Source organism: Schistosoma mansoni, chromosome W, assembly GCF_000237925.1.
Source record: "Schistosoma mansoni strain Puerto Rico chromosome W, complete genome".
Taxonomy (NCBI): domain Eukaryota; kingdom Metazoa; phylum Platyhelminthes; class Trematoda; order Strigeidida; family Schistosomatidae; genus Schistosoma; species Schistosoma mansoni.
In genome coordinates this window covers 58,536,212-58,562,718 of record NC_031502.1, presented here as the reverse complement: position 1 = coordinate 58,562,718, position 26,507 = coordinate 58,536,212, and the positions used below count along the sequence as shown (strand labels likewise).

The 26,507-nt window shown below is 32.8% G+C and overlaps 1 protein-coding gene across 1 annotated transcript in view; it reads left to right on the top strand.

The window, feature by feature from the left end:
* The window catches only part of Smp_163790 (putative nuclear hormone receptor), a gene marked incomplete at its 3' end in the record, with an annotated part of 109,302 nt that overhangs the window by 10,991 nt on the left and 71,804 nt on the right, over window positions 1–26,507 (top strand). Inside the window, exons 2-3 of the mRNA XM_018790317.1 lie at window positions 7,370–7,541; window positions 23,913–24,019. Of these exons, the coding sequence (XP_018655673.1) occupies window positions 7,370–7,541; window positions 23,913–24,019 (279 nt within the window). The remainder of the gene's footprint in view (window positions 1–7,369; window positions 7,542–23,912; window positions 24,020–26,507) is intronic.

Sequence of the window (26,507 nt, the reverse complement as noted above, 5' to 3'; positions counted from 1 at the left end):
ATAATTTTGACATGGTAGCTGTTCATCATACTAATTATAATCTTATGATAATCCATTATGGCAACTTGGTTCGGTTCGCATTTATGTTAAGTTTTCTGTTACTTTGATTGGTTAATTAATATACTCAATTCTAATATCAAGATAATAATATATGCTTGTACTTAGTTTCGGTAGACATTTAATGTATTTGAGAACTGTTAATGATGATACATGACCATAAAAACTGTAGTAAGAGTAATCTTCTGAACTAAAGTCTAATGATTCAAATATAAGTTGTTACTTCATTAAACTACATTTCATTGACAATAATAATATATAATCTGATAGAAAAGAAGACGACAGCTACATTGTTTAAAAATTTCCGTGTTTAAGAGTCATTTTTTTGTTAGATATATTTAATGTCAAATGTGAGTTGATAATTAGTGTACTTGATTCTTTTTTATCAATTATGTTGCAGATTTAGATCCTTCTAGATCTATTTCAACCTAATCTTCTGAATTTTCCATGTCTCTTTCTTTTTTCTCTTTCAAATTTATGTCACTGGATTATACTCTTTGAATAATATCTTCAAACCCTAATCTTTCGGATTACTGCTTATACTTTTACTACTTCTACCACTATGGGATTTGAATCAACAACTGGATCTCTGTGATAATGTGGTACGGCAACTCGAACTAATGTACGTATGTATGAAGTTCTACGTTGTGACTGACTGACTTCAACCTAAAGAGCGTGTTAATTGTATCGCTAGTGTACGTGGAAGCTTAACACGCGAACATGTACTTGGTTATTAGAGCTGTTTAAGTGTTAAATACAGATTTTCATCATTGTTTCATTTAATACATACACTATTTTCACTTTTGATTCAGAGTTTTGTTTTACTGGTTTATATTTTCGAATATTAGAGTGTTGATTCACTTATCGTGTAACGATCAAGTGGCCAGTGTTGAAGTTAGACATAGGGGTCAGGCGAAGATGGGAAATCGTCTGATAATCTTGTGAATCTCCATCAACTGAGATGCTTAGGATAGATACGTATACCCAACCGCTAGCTATCTCAGCGTGTGATTTTAGTTCATGTAAGAGTGAGTTGAAAGAGAGGAGCGGCCCAACCACAATGTTGCCTTAGTTCATTAATTCAGTAACTATTGATCTAAGCCATGGTAGTAGACGATGACTACTTCGTTTAGGGTCTAGGCAATGATTAACGTCAGTACCTGAAGATATTGGGTTAGACAGGTTAGAATCCGTCACAATATCACAGGTACATTTGCTTCTTATCCTACTCTAAATCTTGAGTTTGGATATTTCTTTATAGATCCTCTTCCATCCTATCTTTTCTAACCACTTTCTAAACGTTCAATTTATTATTATTATTGCTACTACATTATTTGGATTCCTGCACTTTTCATCTTGTTAATTTTTTTCTCGTCATATTAATCTGAAATAACAACATAAACCAACACAAAAATGTGCACCGAATTCTACATAGATTATGACTAATTGATGATTTAAATTCTGTTTCATCAGTTAGCGTTATTAGTCTAGAGGTTGAGCGTTCGCTAGTGAGACCGAAGGTTTTCGGTTCAAATTATGCGCGCGGGATAGTGAATGCACATTGCTGGAGCCCCATACTAGGGCGAAACGGCCGTCCAGTGCTTCCAGGTTTTTAATGGTGGTCTAACATTGATTGGATCATAATCTCAATAAATATTTGTTGTGGCCTAATGCACATATTTATATATAATTATTATGTTGAACTGTTCGCTTTAAAAGGAAAATTGGGTGCTTATTGGAGTGGGTTGGTATAAAACAGATGCCCGTTCATAACAAAACATGAAATTAACTCTATATATTTAAACCATATAAGGTATATATACTAGTCAAATGATGTTGTCCAGCAGACAAATGAAAGCTTCATTGTTTAAACTGTTCACTTCAGAGAACAAAACTCTACCAGAATCATTCACCTGAGTTATAAATCTTCTCTACCGCCTCAAAACCGCTAGTTTTATCGACTTATTATTTCAAATTATAATACTTTCATGATAATTTATTTCAAGGATGTTTAGTCTAGATTAACTTATATCAGATTAGAAAATGATTACTATTCTTACTGCCAAATGTAAGATATCATTGTTAGATGAATACTTATCTACAGTAAGAAATTACTTAACTCCTGTTTCACTGCCATCCTAGCACTGATCACAGCATGCAGTTGATAAATTATATGTTTAAATTGTATTCAGTAATTTCTGTTTTAAAGAATCATTTTTAAATCCCGTTAAATACTACACAGTAGCAGTGACATAGCTCAGAATCGATCACAATGGCGTAGGTGTATACACTCTCTGTCTTCCCTTAAACTATGAGATTAAAATTGTTTCATATCTTTCTTGCTGTACTATATCCTTATATACAATCTTTCTTTTATATATTACCACCACTAAATTAACTACATCTATGAATTCGGTGTTCATCTTGTTGTACTAATGAGGTATGGCAACTTGGACCGATGAATATATATGTACCTGGTCCTACGTTGTAGCTGACTGACTAAATACTACACAATAATGGATTAGTAGCTTATTACTTATCACAATTTAAATTACTAAATCTCATGAGTTTTGTTCTTTTATTCAAATTGAAATTGTTATGAATTAGAGGTTGAATATTATTCGTTTATAATCAATCAAAACACATATTTTGAATACAGTTTCAAAGTCAATTAAAACATATTTTTTTCAATCGTTGAGATCATGAGTTAATCGAAGTTAGACCACCATGGAAAACCAGGTTTTCCATGGTGGTCTCAAATAATTTTCACTGGTTATCCATATAGAACAATATCGTCAAATGCGTTTGTAATCTGTTTATTGGGTTGATGAATAGGGAGTTTAAAAATAAAAAAAAAACAGGAGTCACCAATGGAATCCAACAGTCGTCTCGCTATATCACAAATTTACCATTCGATACCAACCCATTATTTCCAATGATTGAACTTTTATTGCGAGGTCTAAAGGTTCCTCATTCGATCCCTAGTGGAGGGGGGGAGGTTGTTAGTACTCACAAATGAGTATTTTCATACTTGAATAAAATGAGTGTCTAGTGTTACCTGGTTTCTAATGGTACCCTAACTTAAGTCAATCTGTGGTGAATATCACTTGTCTTCTATCATAATCATTTGACCACTTCAAAATTCTACTGTGCATAATTTTAAAGATCAAGCAATTGTAAAAAAAAAGAAATAAATATTCCGTCAATTATTAAATAAACTGTATCTTTTTTTATATAAGAACTTTTGTCTAAATTAGAGCGAATGGTTTCATAGTATTTGAGCGCCGAGTTGATGTAAGACATTAATTAGGAATAATGTACTTGTATAATCTCAGCGAAGTAAATTTGAAGTAAATCCAACGTTTCACCTGACAATCTGGTCCAAGCTTTTTCAAAGAATTATCTTTTCTTGTTATTGTTTTACATGTATATGTATGTGTGGTAGGTAAGGCAAAAGTAACTATTGTTACAAACGGTATTATTCAGTGTTTAATTATGGTTTGTGTACATATGTATGTTTACACACACACACACACACATACACACAAATAAAAAAGATAAACAATTAAGTTAACATTTAGTACAGAGATAAAAGCTTTCTAGTCATCTATTCTTTGTACTTCAACTGGTTATTCATATTTCATATGATTATTATTTGTAATATTTTATTCGATATGGTAATTGTAGGACTTTGTATTTTACATTGTTTCCTTTCTCAAATGAATTAATAGTTAAACTATATAATTCAGTAATATGATATAAATTAGATTATACAATGTATTATTATTATTATTACTATCATTATTATTACTTACTTAATTACGCCTGTTACCCCTCGTGGAGGAGCATAGGCCGCTCACCAGGGGTAACAGGCGTAAGTAAGTAATAATAATAATAATACATTATATAATCTAATTTATATCATATTACTAAATCATTATTGTTAACATTACCGGTATTTACATAGTAACAGAGTAAATGAAAGTTTGAAAGGTACAGTTTGTACATATTGTAATAAATACTAGTCTAAACAAAGCCTGTGACAAAATTAGCACCATTATTCATGGTATACATATATATATATATATATATATATATATATATATATATATAGGTATAATGGACAATCTATTTAAGTATATATATATATATATATATATATATATACTCTTCTGAACTACCCTATCCTAATGATTAATCACTTGTAAGATTCAACATATTTTTTTAATTATTTGGATTATATATATGATTCCATCTTGATTTTGTTATTAGAATAAAGTGACTAGAATTACATGTTTATTATTCCCTTAGAAACACACAAACACAAAAGAAAATTCATTGATTCATGTGAATTGATGAAAAGTATCCAATGTAATTGTGATGGTGTTACCCATTATATTGAATTAGATGGTTACTTAATTGGAAAGTTATTCTGAACAATGTAATCAGTTGAAGTTAGACATTAATACCGTTGGATGCCGACCGGCTTAGTGGTCTGTCGGTTAAGTGCTCCGGCGCGAAGCTGGTAGGTCCTGTGTTCGAATCTCGCGGGTGCGGGATCGTGGATGCGCACTGCTGAAGAGTCCCACAATAGGACGAAACGGCCGTCCAGTGCTTCCAGGTTTTTGATGGTGGTCTAGCTTCAATTGACTCATGATTTCAACTATGAAAATGTAATCAGTGTCTACATTTCATATATAAGTTAAATTGTATTATTTAGTTGTAATAGATAAAGGGTGTGGTCACTTGAAAGTTTCATTATGTAATTTAACATTTATCATTTACTTGTAATCTTAAATAACGTGTTTTTACTATGTAATAAAGCTAATGATTTTAATCAGAAGGGGTTTTGTGGAGATTTCAGTATTTCCATAGTTGAAAGCATGAGTCAATTGAAGCTAGACCATCAGGTTTTCCTTGGTGGTGGTCTAGCTTCAATTGACTCATGCTTTCAGCTAATGATTTAGGTATTAGGACACTTGAATGTCATACACAGCTATACTTTCTAATATCGCTTCATCTATATTGGTTTATGTATTTCGTTTACATCATTAGTTTATAAACTTCAAAGCACTAATCTATTCACTTAGTTACTGTCATAAATATTTTAATTCATCTGAAAAGTAGTGAGTTATATGCTTGGTTAGTATTACCACCCAGTTGACAAGACCTAGATGCCATGCGGGATCGAACCGGTAACCTATTCATTGATTAATGTTGAATAGTTCAACTGCTAACTAATCGGAACATATTTCAGTACTGAGTAGTTACATTATTATGATCATAACAAAAGAGAATAGAAAGTATAGAAAGTGTTGACATTCTACCCAGTGTTTGATTATTATACAGTTATTTTGTTGAAATCTGAAATCTTTTGGTTTGACCATGTTAAATGTAACTACAGTATTAGTTGTATTCATAGTTTAAAAAATGAAATTGAATGTATAATATGCATCAGGTTATATATATTTATTTAAACACATAAATATTGGTACAAAGGGGCACCAGATATATATGCGCCACACAAATCTCATTTGATTTGTGTGAGGGCTGTGATACTGCCTGGGTGCCCAAACTGAAGCAGATGGTTTTCCTAGGGCGCCACATCCGGAGCCTTCGACCTAAATGTCTGATCTACAAGGCAGTGGAGCATCGTGAGGGGATGCAGTCCCATGGTAGCCGGTGACCAACGATTGGTTCATACGCCATCTGTTCACTCAGGATACTGGAGTCAATGTGCACCATTGGTTTGGAATCAGGGTGTTCCAACTCCTCTAGGTGAAGTTTCCGTGTCCACCAACCCGGTTAAAGCACCGGACATTCGCTTTTAGTCCTCTCAATTTTGTAAACAACAGTAATACCACAAGAAGGCAGTGAATAAGACTTCCTTGGCAGAGACTGTATACGCGTGGCCATGTGAGAGCATTTCGAGAGGAAGGGCGGACTCTCCCCCACTGTCGGCCATACCACGGCACTTGAGGGCATCAGGTTATATGCTTGATAATTAACTTTTTTCCTTTTCAATATTTCTTCACAATTTCTATGATGATAAACTTTATTTTATAACTTTTTTTAAGAAGATGTTTTTTGTAATCTGGAATAATCTAGTTTTTAAGTTGACAATCTACTTAATGCTTTTTATCAATGATTTATTCTCTTGACCTAATTTTGAGTTCAGTTCATTTATAATAAAAAATGGATTGATTTGGAAGTATCACTTCTGAATTCTCATGTTTCTTATTGTTTAAGTAACTAATTAATTTTAATCATTCCCTATATTGACATTTATGTACATCAGAATGTTTACATAAATTTCTATTCGGTTAGTTATAAAAAAAAATTTTTTTGATTGGCCTGCTTCATTCAACATCTGGTAAGATGTTTTTTGATGTATAGCCCGTCATAGAAATGTAAACAATCTTAAAATTGTGTATTGATTTAAGTTATATTACACTTTTTATAAGTACTGTGAGTGGTAATCAATAGAAGGGAATGGTAGGGGTGAAATGAAAATAATATTTAATATATAGACAAGTGGCTATCAGGACTCAGTAGCTGAGTGGATAACGTGATGACGTTTGAAGCGAGGGGTACTGGATTCTAGTTCCAGAGTAAACATCAACTCTGAGATGTAGGTACATCCAGCTGACGAGTCCTAAAATAGGATGAAACGCGCGTCAGACTGGATTCCACTGCTAGCCACTATCCATCTTTGCTTATAATGCCTGTGAATTAAGACAATATCGAGGCAATACACACAGTATGCACATACGCCAATTAGAGACTGATCAATTTCAGTCCTAAACATCAATGGGAAGATACAAACAAACAGTACCAAGTGAATATCTAAACAGTTTAATACCATAAAACTCAACGATTTTAAATTCATTCTACATTAAATTTGTATTATTGTTTTTTAAAGATTATTCCATATTTATTTGGTAGTGTGATGATTGAGATACTGGTAGTTCAGTTATGAAGTTATAAATTTGAACCTTGTTCCACTTACCTTTGTTTCTGTGGTTGACAAATACTAAATGCATAGTTGAAAGCATGAGTCAATTGAAGCTAGACCACCAAGGAAAACCTGGAAGCACTGGACGGCCGTTTCGTCCTATTGTGGGACTCCACAGCAGTGCGCATCCACGACCTCGCCTCGCGAGATTCGAATGAAAGTTATTTACACAAACTTTAGACCTAATCATTGGGTTCCATGACCTATCGGTCACGTGATTTTTAATGTTGTTATTTAACTATTTTGACAAAACTGAAACACAAATTAATTTACTGTGGTAATTTTCTTTGATTACAGAAATTTTTCATGCGGCATACAGCTGCCAGATTACGAAATTCTGAAATTGGATCTACAGTTTCTGAATCAATATGTCCAATGGGTGGTAGATGTCGTGTTGAAGGTCCCGGTCGCGGTAAATGCCCACACTGTCGTTATCGAAAATGTTTAGAATTGGGAATGACTCTGACACGTAAGTTTCTTTCTTTTTACACTTACATTTACATATATAAACTGTACTTGTTTCATGTATTTTAAAATGTACTATATAAGTATTGTTTAGATAAAGTAAGTACTGTTATAAGTCTATGGAGGATATTCATACTTAAGTAATATTTGATCACAGATGCCTTCGAAAAATTGCTCATATATTTTGGAATCGCTAAGTGAGTAATGATGAAGTTAATCTCACAGTACTAGGTAAGTTTAGTAAATTAGTTGTTGGGGCAGTGAAGCTTTACCAACTGAGGTCGCTGGAATGTGCATTAAATGTGCCCAGCAACATTCGATACCATGAGCGACATGTCTCAGAATTGGTCACAATGGATCGGGTGTATTTACTTTTTATTTTCCCTTAGGTATTGAGCTTTAAAATTATCTTATATTTTTTATTGCACAAATTGATTCTTTCTTCATGAGTCTAATCTTTTTTACTACCTTAGATACTGTTATTACTTTTGCTACTCTGAGATTCATCTTGATAATTTCATTTTACTATACTCATATATTGTGACAACCTGAACCGTTTCACATATGTGGCAGGTTCTACGTTGATTATGAATGACTGACTGAGATAGTGTATCCTCAGTCATTAAAAAATGGACTATAGAATTTTAACGTGTTATGTTACATTATAAGGTTGTTCATGTTAATTTAGGGACCAAATTCTAATCAAGAGACTACTCCCTTCATTTGTTCTAAAGTCTTGAACGAATAATTACATATTATGTACCTCAAGTGATTAATTTAAAATATGAAATAAGTGTGATGGAAACCTGTTCTACCTACTTCTATACAGTAATTTTAACACTATTATTATTAACCGTGACATAAAAAGTATGATTTAAAACGTAGTATACAAATTGTACACCTAGTGAATGAGTTTTGAGAATCTGGAAAGCATTAATTTTTAGTTGAAAGTGTGAGCTAGACCACCAGGGAAAACCTGGAAGCACTGGACGGCCGTTTCCTCTTATTGTGGGACTCCTCGGCAGTGCACATCCACCATCCCACCAACCTAAAACCTACCAGTCTCGCGTCAGAGCGCTTAACCACTAGACCAGTGGGCCGGCATTCGATGGTGTTTATGTCTAACTCCAACCAATCCACAAAGTTGAGCAACCGTTTACCAATTGTCTTCAGTGAGTTTCTATCTCACAACAGACCTGGTTTGAACTCCACTGGTTACTTTTTCTCACTAGAACTCCTGGATTTACCTCTCGAAGTCACTGGTGGTCTAGCTTCAATTGACTCACGCTTTCAACTATGAAAATACTAAATCTCCACAAAAAACCACTTCTGTTATTAATTTTTAGGCTTATATTGTAGTAATTCATATAGTTTGTTTCAACAACTTCTCAATTTTTGTGTTTCTTTTTTTCAATGTTCATTTATTTCTTTGAGTAGGGAAGGGATAATTGAACTGTAATTACATGGAGTTTTGTGTGATTATAGCATACTTTGATCTTAATTCTTCATGTGTAATTCTATTTAATGGGATTCTTCTAAAATATTTAAATAGTTATTCAAATCACTGTATTTAGTTTAAAATTTTTTTATCAGTATGGAAATTTATAGAGATTGTAGTATTTTCACAGTTTAATTCATTAATCGATCTATGCTAGATCACCATTGAAAACCTGGAAGCATTGGAAGCCATTTCGTTTTAGTGTGAGACTCCTCGGAAGTGCCAGTTCACGACATTAATACCGTCGGATGCCAGCTCAGCGGCCTAGAGGTTAAGCGTTCACGAGTAAGACTGAAGGTCCTGGGTTTGAGTCCCGCATGCGGGCTTGTGAATGTGTACTTCAGAGGAGTTCCATACTAGGATGAAATAGCTGTCTAGTGCTTCTAGGTTTTCAATGGTGGTCTAGCTTAGATTGACTCGTGAATTCAACCGTAAAAATTTATAAACTATAGATAATAAATTATAAAGTCACACCTTATTACTATTATTATTTCGAGTAACTAATTGTCGCTCTGATTTCTCGCCTCGATATGTTCTATAAAAGTAGATTACTTATGAAGGACATTGCCAATACTCTTTAGTTTACTCCGAGTGAAATCAATTAACAGTAATATAAAAACCTTATCTTTGGTACATATTAAGAAATTAACTTACCAAATTTTTTATTTATACGAATGTGTATATATTATCCTGTTATTGATATTTAGAATTGAGTTTTGATCAGTTTTTGCTAGCAATGCGTACATCCTAAGCGGATACGTATGTTTCCTTCTTTTAGTTATATTGAGTTTATACTAATCATTTACACCCAGTACATAAGGATTATTAGTTAAAAAGAACCACTTATTAGTGTTATGTCCGAAGATAAAGTCATGGATAACTTCTGGGAACTATTTATAGAGTTATTGTATATATATATATATATATATATATATATATATATATATATATATATATATTCCTAACTATTAAGTGACTAAATTATATATATTGATATTTCTCTTATTATAAGCTTTCATTTGACCTATTGGCTACTATTATACGATTTATTCTTCTTAACTTATTCACAGTCTCTTACACGTACAGACACTTTTGGCTTGATCTTGTATAATAATTATTTCTCATTTTATGGTGTGATGCGGTCTGATCTGTTTGTATATAAACCAAGTATGTCTGAAATATACGATTCATAAAGTGGAGGCTGATATTTATGTGCTAGACTGAACTGGGCTGGATTAGGAGAGTAGCTACAATCTCAGAGGACCAGTATGGACTGAGTGGACTTAAGGCTGCTCGTGCTGATTAACACATTATTGTTTTAGCACAGGGACAAAGTCATATAAGTCGGTGTCCAAATTGGGGATTTTGTCATATGATATTTGTCGGGCCATAGGACATAACAGTTAGAATGTACTTTTCACCTAGATTTTGACAAATGTTTTCGAAATTCAATTTCTTTGTAATCGTATAGAAGACAATCATAGAACAACCTTTTCCATATTATTCTTTATACTTTACTATCTAGATAAATATCTCACTTATGTATCATTATTAATGTAATTTCATAGAAACTTATCAATGTTATTGCATTCAAGCCAACAGTTTATCAATCACCAGTTCACTATCATTGATAAAACTTCCATATAGTACTAGACTCTGAGATGGTGGAGAAGATTTGTAGCTCAGGTGGGTGATTTTGATGTTGGTTTGTTCTCTGAGCTGGATGGTTTGGTTGTGGAGCTTTCATCGTCCTTCTGAACGACATCATCAGCACAAACTAATCCAGGTATAAGTTAGTCAATACTTCCTGGACTTAATAATTTATAACTTTAATAAACTAATCTTGATTTAAACAAAACAAAATCAATATCATTAGTTAAGAGAAAGAGATATAGAGATGTCATGGATACATTCATAGTCAATTTTATTATGTTTTTTATCCCTTAAGTTTTCTCTTTTTTTTTAACACTACCATTAAAAGTAATCAACATATCTCTTATATACTAATCAATTAACCTTTTTTTTAACCGTAGTTTACAGATTTTTTTTCTAAAATAACCAACTGAATAAAGATCTTTTTGTCATGAAACAAAAGACGACAACAACATAGAATGTTAAAGAAGTAGGAAATGTATATGATTAGGATAGAATGTATATATATTGTGGTTACTTATACCATACAAATTTCATTATGATAAGAAAGAATAAAGATGATAATGTTTCCTTCTCTGCCCCCTACCCTCTTTCTTTCTTTATGTTTTATTGTTATGTCCTATCAAGTACAAAAAAAAAAGTAAATGGATAAAGAATACCTTGGATATAAATAGGTTGTTTGTTTGTTGGTTGGTTTTTAGAGAGAGAAAAAAAAGACACCAGAGCAATACTCACACATTAATGAATAGTATTCTAGTTAGAATATGTACTCTAATCAACACTGAAATGTTCATTCATATAAACTATATTATATACAGTGTTTATTATCAAATGATAACACTATGTTAAGTAAAATGGTGTTCAATTTTCAACTAACTGAGTTGTAATAGTTGTAGTAGTGGTGGTAATCGTCATATTTATTTATTTATTTTCATAGTTGAAATCGTAAGTCAATTGAAGCCAGACCACTAGGGAAAACCTGGAAGCACTGAATGGCCGTTTCGTCCTATTGTGAGACTCCTCAGCAGTGAGCATCCACGACCTCGCCTCACGAGATTCGAACCCAGGACCTACCAGTCTCGCGCCAGAACACTAAATAAAAATACTAAATCTCCACAAAACCCCTTCTAATAATAATATTTATTTATTGTAGTGGAGTTGTGTTCTTTTGCCTTTCATCACTTCATTTTAAGATTTTCTATTTTTAGTTTAAACTGTATCACTTAATCACTTTAATAATTTTGTACTTTATTATTGGTTGACATTAACAACTATATATGATATTGGGAATAAGAATGATTGGCCTTTTTTCTATCAAACTAGAGAGGTCAAGTTAATTCTAAACAATATATAGTATATAATAAATAGAACGAATAGGGTGAAGAAATTTCTTTTTAACCAGTTTTTTATAATAGCTTTTTACTAGTGTATATATATATGATCTAAAACCATGAAATAACACTCATTGAGTACTTGCGTTACATAATGACACATTGATTATAAAGAATATTGGATAATTGGATCAAAAAGAACTATAATAATCAAAGTAATTCACTTAGTATTGTTTATTTGAATGTTCACATTGATGTTTAGGACTGCAATCGATCAGTCTCTAATTGGCGTATGTGCATACTGTGCGTATTGCCTCGATATAGCCTTAATTCATAAGCATTGTAAGCAAAGATGGATAGTGGCTAGCAGTGGAATCCGGTTTGACGCGCGTTTCGTCCTATTTGGGACTAGTGAGCTGGATGTACCTACATCTCAGAGTTGGTGTTCACTCTAGGACTTGAATTCAGTACCTTTCGCTTCAAGCGCCATCGCATTATCCACTCAGCTACTGAGTCCTGATAGCCACTTGCTTGTGCAATGGGGTGAAGTTTAAATTCACTTGGTATTGTTTGTTTGAATCTTCTTATTTATGTTTAGGACTGCAACTGGTCAGTCTCAGGATACAGTTTGTAAATCTATATGGATTTTGATTAGGCTAAACAAGTTAAAAGATCGATAAATCTAAGTTTTGAACAATAATTTCATCCTATGGTAATTGTTGTTTTGTTCGTTCTCAATCGTTTCTCCTATTTTTGTTTACACTGTTTTTCTTATCCATGCCTCTCATTCTTCCGTTATTTCTGCATTAGTAAACAAATTCTAATTGTCCTTTCCAGCTTGTTTTGCTTTTCAGGGTTATTTGTTTTGTTCATTTATTTGAAAATAAATTCAGTTCAGATGCTATTAACGACGTATATATATATATATATATATATATATATATATATATATATATATATATATATATATATATATATATATATGGAGACTCACCCAATTCTCGGGCACAACATTGCATTTGGAGGCTCTTGCCTTAGGTGAGACTCAGTTGGAGGACCACTAAAATCTAAGGTGATTGACTGAAATAGGTTTAAGTCCTATACTCAATATTTTATTGAGTGACTAAGTTATTATTCAACCGTACGCAATACCGACCTTATTAAAATTGAATGTCGTACTGTCCGATGTCATTACAAATTGCTTGTAGCGCTGTTAGTTTATAAGCTTCATTTCTAACATGATATCGTGGTAGGGATTTTTAAATTCGATTTCGTCACATACAATTCAGCTTGGTATGTAGTGTATATTTAGTGTTTATCTAAAGTGTAATAACTAAAAACTATGTACAGGAACTGATTGTTAAAAGTTCATTATTTCAATCAGTGAACTACTAATTGTTTTTCAGTTGGTGATACTTACAGTTTGATTTTTTTAGTCCTCTAACCTTTAAAAAAATCAAGTATTTTTAAGCCAACCTGATAACCACCTCACTAGTGTGTGTATGTGAACTTTTTTTTCTCATCTGAAACGATGGCTTAATAACTAAACTGCTTAGCTTTCAGTTAATTGGGTACAGATTCAAATTGATCTCTATTTACTACAGTTTGGTCAGTTGTGTACAATCACTAGCTGCCACACAAACATGGCTTACAATAGAGTTCATAAACTTGAACTGAGTAAATTAGTTTGCGAGACTGAAAGGATGGAAAGCTAATGTCTGGCGCTTTAACTGGGTTAGTGGGTACGGACGATTAACCTAAGGAAGTTGGAAAACCCTGATTCCAAACCAATGATCCATATAGACTCCCATGATGTTAAGGAAACAAACAGAGTATGAACTTATTGTTGGTTACCGGCTACCATAGCATTGCATCTCTTAACGTTGCTCCACTGCCTTGTAGATTAAATCTTTAAGTCAAATGTTCGGAGAGTAGACTCCTACAAAAATTACCTGTTTTGGTTTTGGCACTCGAACAATATCCCAGACCACACACAAATTGATTGAGAACTACTTTGTATGGCGCATATATATATATATATATATATATATATAACACCAATTACTCAGATATATTTCACGTCATGGTCCGTTCAGATCAATCTAGTTGTCATTTCAAGATCACAATTATGACTGATATGACTTTTGTGTGATCTATGAGTATAAAATTCTAGCTAAATTTGATAAAACGTCTTATTTTTTTTTAAATAGGGACGAAATGAAAGATTAATTTTTTTCTCCTTCTTCTGATTAGGATGATTCTGTTTCGTAGAAAAAGAGAGTAATTAATATTTAAATATGAACTATTGGATAATGACTGTGTTGTAGTACTGGAATAAGTAAAGAATATCGTATGTAGTTTACAAAATAGAAATTTCTTGACCAATTGGAAACTGTAATCTAAGAGCTATAAATTGATTGTATGCATGAAGGTCTGGGAAAAATATGATAATATATGGATCATAAATACTTACTTATGCCCAACCACAACCTGCCTTAAAGCATTCTAATGGCTTATGTAAGAATACGTTAGAAGAATGTAATGGAAGCGGCCAAACAAACATGTAGCTTCATTTTATGAAGTTAGTGACTTGGATTGATCCGCATAAACAGGTATAAACTAACTGGTTGGGATCCTCTCAGTTATTGTGACCAATGCTTACAAACACTCTGTAACATAGCTCAAAATCAGGAACAGTGATCCTGGTGCATTCACCCTTCTTCCTCCTCATTCTCATAAGTTTCTTAGTCGCTTGAAAAAAAATTCCCTTACTCCTTGAATCTGTGTCTTCTTCTTGAATGGCATTATCTCTGTTTCATTCTTCTTTACTACCACGATTACTAATTCTCTTTTTCTTACATTTGTCCCAATAATTTCATCTCATTGTGATGAAATGCTTTGATAATTCGAACCATTGCACATATCTTCCATGTTCTACGTTGCTTGTTTGAGACATGTAAATGAGAATCTTCTATTCCATTTTGGGATTATGTTAAATGAATAGAAAAAATTCTGGGTTCAATATTCAATTCTCAGATATTCTTATCTCAAATACACACACATCTCCAAGGTATAAAAAGAAAAATTCCTGATAAAATAGATGACAGGTTTTATAAATTGATATTGTTTACTAAATTCTAAATCACATGAAACATTTTGCAGCTTAAATTCAACATAATCAGAGGTGGTCTATCGCACTAACCCTGTCTAATGTGGATATATATGCATAAATGTAAAGTTTATGAATATCCTTTCATAGTAATACGAATAATCAAAAGAAACTGTTCAAAATTTAAACAGAGCTATGATACATATACTTAATTGTTGCATTTAAACAGGCATTAATTCAGGCATACTTTGATGTCCGTGAGCGGGTTGGTATAATTAAGACTTACTTTTATTAATCATTGTATGTAAAGATTTAAACTATTAACAATGACATTTTTCCGAGCCATTATTTTTTCTTTTTTTTGGCTGTTAATGATTGCAATTGACCAGTCTCCTTTGGGATGTGTATATCCTGATGGGGAAATGCCTCGATATTTTGTTATTTTAGTAAAGTTAGCTAGTAGCTATCAGTGGAATCTAAGACGCTCGTATCATCCTTCTTAGGACTCTCTTTAAACGCCAACACATTATCCATTGAGCTATTGAACCCCTGAGTACCAACTCACATCCTTGAAAATAAGATTCATACCCGTCGCACGAGCTTATGGCTATCATGATACAACACCTTAGTGAAGAGAAATTTATTGAGTTCCAGTCTTAATGTAAGTATATTTAGCTGCCGAGTTCGAAATAAGATGAAACCTGTTTTTCGGGTCTCGCTGCTAACCACTATCCAACTTTACTTTTGACAATGACCTTTGTGTTTAAAAAAAACACACCTAATAGGAACAATAACATAGCATGTCACTTTTTCTGTGTGTGTTTGTTTATGGATATTAGGATTTAGTAAAAGTCTTTTTCCCATTATTTCATTGCTCTATTCTCGCAAACGTATAGACGATAATACATGTAGAGAATAAGGAGAAAAGAAATAATCAATATTATCATCATCATCATGATGTATTTATTGATTGTTTATTGTTTTGTTTTTTCATCTGTTTATTTGCTCCATTTATCTATGAACTTTTTATTTTTGTTTATTTACCAATCTTATTACTTTAGCATTTCGTTTGTTGATTTGTTTGCTTATTTATTTGTCCTATTCTTCCTTATGTATCTATTTATTAATTCCTCTTTCTCTCACACACATATACATACACGCACAAACTCATTCCATCTTTTGTTTTCATGTATATATTTACGTCCTGTAAATCATAGGGTTACGAACTAGATCATGGACGTTGGTACTACTACTACTACTAGTAGTAGTAGTAGTAGTAGTAGTATTAATGATGGTAGCTGTTGTTATTGTTTTTGTAACAGTGGTAGTGGTATTGATTGTTTTTCTCTTATGACATTATCGACTTAAAGTCATTAGATTTTAACATTTTTCTTTTGGCTTTCTTTAATATATTATTGAATATGTATTTTTTACATATTAGTGATACCTGTTTACATGTTGTTTCATTTATATGCGTATTTGGATACACAAATGGTTATGTTGAGATGGCTCTTATCAATTACACTATTTTTTGTTTTATTATACTATTAATTATTTACATTGATGCCGGTTCTTATGTACATACACACACACACCCATATAAAATACATGTGAAGCAGTGTATTTTTTTCCAAATGTAATGATGATACGTGTAATGAGACATTTGTAAACATTTTAAACGGGTTAAATTATTTTTAAGGAGTCAGCAGGAAACCTGTGGCTACAGTTTTTTTTGTATAACTGTTCTTTTTTTTTAAATAATTGCAAAATATTTTGTTATATTTTTGTTACTGGGTTGTTAATACATGATGAAAATACACTATTCATTGTGAAATCTTTCTAAGCATACAATATCTACAATATCTAAGATCCTATTTGAACAGCTCTTCGATACAATACAACATGCACCAATCGAATTACACTTGACGGAGAAGCTTTGGAGGATGTGCAAACCTTTACATATTTGGGCAGCATCATTGATAAACACGGTGGATCTGATGCAGATGTGAGAGTGAGGATCAGCAAAGCAAGAGCAGCATATTTACAACTGAAGAACATCTGGAACTCAAAACAACTGTTTGTCAACCAACACCAAGATCAGAATTTTCAATACAAATATCAAGACAGTTCTACTGTATGGGGCGGAGACCTGGAAAACTACGAAAGCCAGCATTCAGAAGATACAGGTGTTTATTAACAGTTGTCTATGCAAAATACTTCGGATCCGTTGACCAGACACTATCAGCAACAAGTTACTGTGAGAGAGAACAAACCAGATTCCATCCAGTGGAGGAAGAAATCAGGAAGAAGTGCTGGAAGTGGATAGGATACATATTGAGGAAGTCACCCAACTGCGTCACAAGGCAAGCCCTCATATGGAGTCATGAAGGCCAAAGGAGAAGAGGAACACCAAAGAACATATTATGCCGAGAAATGGAGGCGGACATGAGAAGAATGAACAAAAAATGGATAGAACTCGAAAGGAAAGTCCAGAACAGAGTGGGTTTGAGAATGGTGGTCGTCGGCCTATGCTCCATTGGGAGTAACAGGCGTAAGTAAGTAAGTATTTGAAGAGCTAAATAGTGGTAACACTCAAACCTCACAATCGAGTACATCATTATCGGTATTTACTGAATGAATTAAAAATGACTTATTAATTAGAATATTAAAGATTCCCATTATGAAAATCAGAACAAAATGTGTATGACCGAACAATATTGTTTTTGCAATTAGATCTTCATCAGGATTTACTCTAATCTAAATGGGTACATCAATATACTAAACTAATCAAGTCAATATCTGAGTTAATGATCACAATGAAATCGATCGCATAACAATACATAATAGGTAAAAAGTACAAATTGATAATGAGAAGTCACGTGTACTAGTAGTGATAAAAAATAATTAGATAAAAAAATGTTCGGCCTGACTATAGTTTATGGACGAATCAATCAGATACACGATAGCAGGTCTTCGATTTTGGCGTGAAGTTCATTCATCCATGTACCTAGATAGCGTTTTGGCATTTTAGTTGATGTCAGTTCGGGACGTAAATCCTAAATCTAATTCTTAACCTTAACCATCAACTGCAAATCATAATTCTAATTCCTCACACTAGTTTATAACCATCATTTAGTCCTGGTAAGTAGGTGAACATTCTCAAGGTCACTTTAGTGTTACTCAAAGGTTGTCCATAAATTATAATCTCACCAAATCTTTTAGTCAATAGTAGGAGTAGATTAAACTTAGATAAATAGACTTTCATATAATCACAACACACTACTAAAATTACGTAATAATTAATTTATATTAATTAATTTATATAAAAAGTAATATTTAAATGTCTGAAATTATTTTTTATAAAATGGTTAAGTTAAACAGTTAAGATATTATAAATTCAATATTATCTTGTTGTTTAGTCATTACCATTTTTAACAACCCTAATCTATGGAAAGGCAATTTATAATTGATTGATCACTGGGTAGTAAGTAATCAACGTCATGTTTGACAGATCCTTCTTAGTGCAACATATCAGTCTTACATTAGGTCATTCGCGGCTCGGATAGCTCAGCGGTAACGTCTCTGACTGTGGAGCTGGGTGACATGGGGTCCATTCCTCCAGGGAACTCTAGTTCCCTCAAGACTAAAGGTACACCTTACTGAGGAGTGCAAAACAGTACGAAACCTAGGTCCAGGATTTCCTGTCGATTACCTCCAACCACCATCCCATGGAAAGACAATTTTTATTCACTAATGACTGGCTCATTCACATGTCAAAACCATTCTATAAAATATCTTTGTATTGGTTTTTTCCTATGTTTTATCTTAAATGTAAAACCATGACGCAGTGCTTTAAAACTCTCAGCTTACAATCAGTAGATCAAAGGTTCGAAACCTTTTTAAATTACTTGTTTCTGCTTATTCATCTGCTGAATAGTATCGCTAACTACTAGACAATCAGAGTGTAGTTTAAAGCTGGGTACATAAATGAGATACCTTACGTTTTTCACTTTAGTAATCACCTTCAAGTCATTCTTTTTAATGCATAGATGTTACTCAAATTACAGTATTTAAGGTGAAGTTTAATCTTGTATCTTAATTAATGAATATTGAGTGACTAAACCATCAATTCACTACCCAAATTAACTGAGAAACAATAAGATAAATATGATTTCGATTTTATTCCAATTTTTCGACCTTTTTTCTATCTATTCCCAATTACTCATTCATTTGAATAAAATTACTACCTAGTTGATTTATTATGTCTTCAATTCCCATCTAACTGGATGTCTCATGTTCGAATTCCTTCTTAATCGTTCATATCTGATTACGTCTTTAAGTTCCGTATAATAAATTTGATTTGAAGCATTTTACACGAACTTATGGTGTTACTTAATGGATTGGGTCAATAATTAAATAGTTCTATTTAAAAAATAAACTATAACGTACTAATTTATATGTATCGTTTGTTTAAATTAGGGTAAATAGACTTTAATATAATCACGACTCAGTACTACCCTGCTTCGTTATGGGCACCCGGGCAATATTCCAACCCTCACACGAATCGAATGATGAAATGTGGAGCATATATATCTTTAGTGCCTCCTTGTACCAATGTTTGTGTCAATAAATAAATAAATAAATAAATAAACTTTGCTTGTTTAAATCATCCCATTTGATGTTTAGGACTGTTATCTATCAGTCTATTTTGGAGTATATATATATATATCCTGCGCGAATAACTTCAATACTATCTCTAAGTTACAAGCCTTTTTAAATAGAGATGAATTCGGTGATTAGCAGTGGGATGCAGCATACTCATTTCATTTTATTTAGAACTCGATTTACTGGTTTACTTATCATTTAGAACAACAAATATAAGCGAACAATATTGTTTTCGATTAGATCCTTATCAGGCTTTACTCTAATATACAGTAATATTTATAAGCATAAACGAAATTATGAAACGAATCAAGGCAGTTTATGTGTCAATGATAACAGTGGAATAGATTACATAATCGAAATTAATAATAAGTGAAAAGTACAAATTGGTAGTGTAATGACAGGTGTACTGGTTGTGATAAGTAATAGTAAAGGCTTGAATCAATGTTACATGGGAAATAGGTCAATGATTAGAAAAAATATAAACACTGAAATAACATTCATAAAATGTGTAAGATTACGTAATAAGAAGTGTTCAGATAATTGAATCGTGAAGCGAATATTTGAGGGAAAAGAGTGGTAAGAGGGGGTGAACAAAGGTAAACGAAGTAAGAGTATGGAAAATAAAATCATTTATTAACGCTAAGAGTGAGATAAGGGTGTTACAAATTTCTTATGAACACAAAGACTTGGATTGATGGCTCGAATTCCTATAGCTTCTGCTATGTGTAAGAGACAAGATCGAACCCCCATAAGGAATACGATAAATAACTTTAAATGACTGATTTCTGTCAAGTGTGAAAGAACCGAGCTCCGTATTTACTTGACAATACTTTTTCCTAACCACGAAGGGAGGTGTTCACTATCCCCCAAATGCCCTGGCACGGCCGAGAGTGGGGAGAGTCCGCTCTCCCTCTCGAAATGCCCTCACATGGCCACGCGAATATATAGCCTCTGCTAGGAAAGTCCTACTCACTGCCTTCTCGTGGCGGGGGTGTTGTTCACGAAATTGAGAGGACGAAAAGCGAATGTCCGGTGCTTTAACCGGTTTGGTGGACACGGAAACTTCACCTAGAGGAGTTGGAAAACCCTGCTTCTAAACGAATGGTGCACATGGACTCCAGTATCCTGAGTGAACAAATGGCGTACGAATCAATCGTTGATCACCGGCTACCATGGGACTGCATCTCCTCACGATGCTCCACTGCCTTGTGGATTAGATCTTTCGGTCAAAGGCTCGGGGTGTGGCCCCCTATTCAAACCACCTGCTTCAGTTCGGGCACCTGGGCAGTATCACAGCCCTCACACAAATCGAATGAGATTTGTATGGCGTATATGTATCTGGTGCTTCCTTGTACCAATATTTATGTGTTTAAATAAATAAATAAATCTCTTTGGTTCAGTTGCCTGGTAGCGCGCCCAATATAGCTTTCTCCACAGGAGCAGCTGAATTCATAGATACACATAGAAGTGGCATAACCAAGTAGCTTATCCTTTAGTTGAGGAATCACCATAGATCGGGTCGAGTACAATAGACCTATTTCCCATTATGTAACAAGACTTTATTATTCTTATCACAACTAGTACACTTGTCATCATACTATCGATTCGTACTTTTCACTTATTATTTTTAGTTATGTAATCTATTCCACTGTTATCATTGACACATAAACTGACTTGATTGGTTTAATAATTTCTTATATGCATCTAAATATTACTGTATATTAGAGTAAAGCCTAATAAGGATCTAATCGAAAACAATATTGTTCGCTTATATATATGTTGTTCTAAGTCACAATACCTCATCATTTAACTATGTCCTTTCATTATCGAGTCAATTGTTAGATATTATGCATTTACTTACTTTTGACCTGAATTGTATGCTGATATTTATTTAATGTTAATTGCTTTACAGTTAATTTATTGTACTTATATAATGATTGTTAAGTTCAGCAACACTTTTTAAAATATGTTGCCAAAATTATTGAAGTCCAAAGCATTAGTTATATATACATACTTTGTACACACTAAGATTAGTACATATGCAATGAACGAAGACTTGATGGGGATAATAAATTTATTTTCATAGTTGAAAGCGTGAGTTAATTGAAGCTAGACCACCAGGGATAACCTGGAAGTAATGGAAGGCCGTTTCATCCTATTGTGGGACTCCTCAGCAGTGCGCATCCACGACTCACGCTTTCAACTATGAAAATACTAAATCTCCACAAAAAAAAAACTCCTGATAATAATAAATTTATTGTTTAATGCAATATTACTGAGTGTCGTAGTAAAATATTAAAGTCATACATTAAATACTTCATTTGCACATCTTCCATCAATTGTCTTTTCCTTCATTCCAGTTGTTATTACAATTACTCTCTGTTTACATTCTTGTTTACTTCAATTCTATCTTCCTAACCTTCTGCTGCCAAACGTTGTCCTTCTGATTGGTGTCACATACTACTTGTATCTGTCATCATAAGTAACATACACGACACATACATTACAAAATATGACGTTATTAGTTTACCTTGAAATTGAATAGTTGATTGATTGATTAATTATTTAATCACAGGTTGATTGTTATTAACTAACAGAAATATGAAGTATTCAATAAGTGTATGTTGTTTCTTTTTTCATACAGGTCCTGTCGTGAAATTATGAAACGATTGTGTATCAGTTCTGAAGTCATGCAGTAGACATGTCTTTATTGAATTATTTAGTTGGAATTCTGATTTACTTCTACAAACTGTCACCAGTTATTCAGTTTGCTTAACAAACAATATTTTGTCTTATAATTCCAGATTTAAGTATACTTCAGTGTTTATTTTCTTCCTAAAGGATTGGTCAGTCTTGCTGGGTTGAGAAAGCTTCGATTGACTCTTTCCAACTCAGTTCATTTGTGGCATAGACAGGATAGTTATCTGTTAATTAAAAGGCTAGTATTCTGTACAGTAGACCTCTTTTTGTAATACTCTATGACTGTGAAGTATACCCTATCAAATTAGATATACTGAGGCTGAAGGTATTTGATTATAGGGGCTTAAAAACATTCCTTGGGTATTATGAAACAATGTTATATGTTGAAAAAATGGTGAACGTTTGCATCTGTTACGACATATATATACTTCAAAATTGTGTTATTTGTAAATTAGAAAGGTCATTTCATAAAGGTCGAAATTAGAACTTCGAAATAATTTGTACTCAAGTGTCCAGTCACAATCAATATAATAGTAATTTAGGAAAGATGAAAATGCAAAAAAAATTGTATGAATAAAATTCATAGTAGGAGAATTTCATCTTGTCCATTGAGATAATAATGATAAATGATAATAGTAATAAGATTGTTGTGTGAATATAATATGTAATAAAAGGGGGTGTTGTCAAGGTAATTAAGATGAACGAATTGGGAATGATGGATGTGAAGATTAAGATAGAGGTTATCAACAAAAAAGAAAGAAAAAAACGGGAGAGGTCTATAATATTTAGTTTAGGAATCCAGTGATCCAGTCGTAGGCCAAGGTAAACATAGTGGCTGGATATACCTTTTTTGGATGCATAAGTTTGGTTTTCTGGAGTTGATCCAGATGGCTTCGACTGTGTAAAGTAATCGTAATTTAGCTCTTTGAGATAGAGTTTTCGAAACTTGATGTAAAACAGAGAAGGCTACCTCTATTTTGATATGATGTTCACTGTCTACCAAGTGAGAAAGGATGGCTATTATGAAACAGTTGAGTCAACAATGCTGAGATTATTCATAGGCTATTTAAAAAAGATATCAATCCGGCTGATGAGTTAATGAGTCTAAATACTCATACTGAGGTAGTTAGGATATATGTTACGTGTTCCTAACCGCTACCTCTTCGACGGGCGTTGTTGCTTGATTGGTGTTGGAATTTATCGGAAAAGGGTTAGGGTTAGTCATATCAAAATGTGGTATTATTTACCTTCAATAGCTGTGAGTTCTTTTTTTCGATAATGAAATCGTTATCAATGTTCTCTACTATTTCAGATGATCGCCTGTACACTTTTTTAAAATTAAATATGTAAATATGTTTCTTCGGAATCCTTACCCCTTGGTTTCTCTTTTCTAATTTTCTGTTATGTTATTATTCATAGCTCCCGGTGGTGAAGCTGGCTGTGATATTTCTCAAATACCGTGTCGTGTATGCAGTGGTCCATCTTCTGGTTTTCATTTTGGTGCATTGACATGTGAAGGCTGTAAAGTGAGTATTGATTTCTTTTAATTACTGTTATTATTATTACTATTATCATTATTATGACTTACTTGAAATAGTTTGGAGTGTTTCACTTGGAAGTAATAAAGTTTTTGTGATATTCTTTAATGATATTATCATCAGAAAGGAATCAGGGGTACTTGTTAACTTTTATAACGTATAAACATGGTGCACTGATGAGTGTCAGCAAGTACGAACCTATTATATCACGGGAAATAAAAAAAATGGATTATTGTGATACGGTCCTTTTTGCATATCTGCTTTGATTAATGTAGCAAATGATAATCATTGCTAATATTAGTTACTTGATACTATCATGCATATAAATGCGTGTTAGGGTACTTGGTACCCGCACATACATACACATAATTTCATGCAAAATAGAATGAGATGTACGGTTAGGGTGTGAAGGGGTGGGTGGACAAATAATTAACTTCTATATTCACAGCACAATTTATTTTTTGCAAGTTGGATTAGGGGTTGTTTCGAAAGATTGAATTTCCATGTCCATGTTCAACTTATTCAGTTAAATAATATGTTATCCATTGAATAGTTTGGGTCTGTTTTCCCAATGTTACATTAGTTTGTTATGTCAATATATTAAGGAGCTGGATCTAGTGACTTAAAACATCTGATCATTCGTGGTACTTTAACAGTCTTGTTGGTATGTTTCTCTGACTGTTGCTGCACTGACTGATTGTATTCCGTTTTATATGCAGTGTGGTTAAGACTTATTTCCAATCGGTGGTTACTGAATGACTAAATTATAATCATCAGTTGTTTGATATCAAAGCAAATAAATTTTTTTCTATAATTTTCAATAACTACATTGTTCGTTTTTTTCAGTCATCTGCTTATCGTATTTTTTTTGAATCCATCTGTCTTTCAATGGTTGTTTAACTAAGAACAGTCTGTAATGTTAACTACTACACAATCTTCACAAGTCTGTGTACGGTAATAATAATGACACACTCACTAGTAACCAATTTCAAGGGGTAATTCCCGGAGTTTTAAAGAAAAGCTGTGACGAGAGGAGGAGTCCAACTTTTTTGAGTGTAATACAGTTACCTACAAAGGTTATTGGAAAATGAATGATCAGTTAGATGAATTATTTGAAGTTGTTTGTTCAAACTATCGAACGCCGGCTCAGTGATCTAAACGTTACACGTCCTCCACAAGACCTCAAGTTCATCAATGGGCTCTTCTGAGGAGTTTCATACAGGAACGAAAAAACTATCCAGTGTTTGCTGGTTTTAAGTTGTTGTTTAACTTTAATTAGACATTCAGTTTTCTATCAAATGAACTTTTGTACTCTATTTTTATCCTTTAAGCACTAATGGTTTTTTCTTAAGGTCGTTTTTAGTGCAAAGACATGACCTTTGTATTTTAATCATGACCTTTTTATGATTTAACTGTGCCTTTGTATGTTTATGTGTTTGTGTATGTCGTTAAATGTTTTATGGTCGTTGTTTATCATCAATTTGTCTTATTATCTGGGTCAATGAATGAACTCATTGTGAAAAAAGTGGAGTAGGTTTTCATTGTTCTGACAGACAAAGAGACTAGATAACTGACATAACCTTGACCCAGGCGAAAGATTTTCTTATGTAGATCATCGTGATTAGATGTACTTTCGTTTTGAATGAATTCATTAGGATTGAACTAATGATTATCATGCCCTTGTATAGATAATGAGTCCCGAGAGTAAACAATGTCAACCAGATCTGAGGTTGGAACAAATAACGAATATTGTGATTGTCCAATGAGATTCAAGAGTATGTTGATCAATTGTTTAAACTAAGCAACCACAATATAATGAATTTCAATGAATATTTCATTGTTTTTTCTTCACTTATATACCAACTAATAAGATTAAATATTTAATACTAATAATATGCTTTGAAATTTGATGAAATGAATTAGTAAGATGGGACTTTTTAGCAACACTAAAGTGACCTTGGGAAGATTCACCTTAACACTAGGTTTAAATGAAGGTTATAAATTAATGTAATAAATTAGGGTTAGAATTTACCGTTGGACATTAGGGTTAGGAATTACAGTTAGGGTTTTCATAACGAGCTAACATCAGCTATAATGACAAAATGCTATTTAGCTGTATGGGTAAATGAATTCGGCATCCAAGTCCATGAACCGCTATCTTACATCTTATCATTTCATCTATAAATTCTAGATTCGCTATCACTTATGAATAATGTGTTTTTAATATAAATGTCGTTAGAAACTGATTTCTTAACTAGGTCTTATAATGGTTTCGAATGCTGTTTCTAAAAATATTTAAGGTTCTTTTATAACCGGTAATACAGTAGATATCGATTGAGGTTAGATACCGGTTTTTTAATGTTCATTTATTTTGTAAGTGCTTCATATCAGTTTCATTTTAGGCATCCAAGGTTACTTATATTCATCTATGATAATAATAATAGCCTGAAAATAATAGTCTGAAAATATAATATTT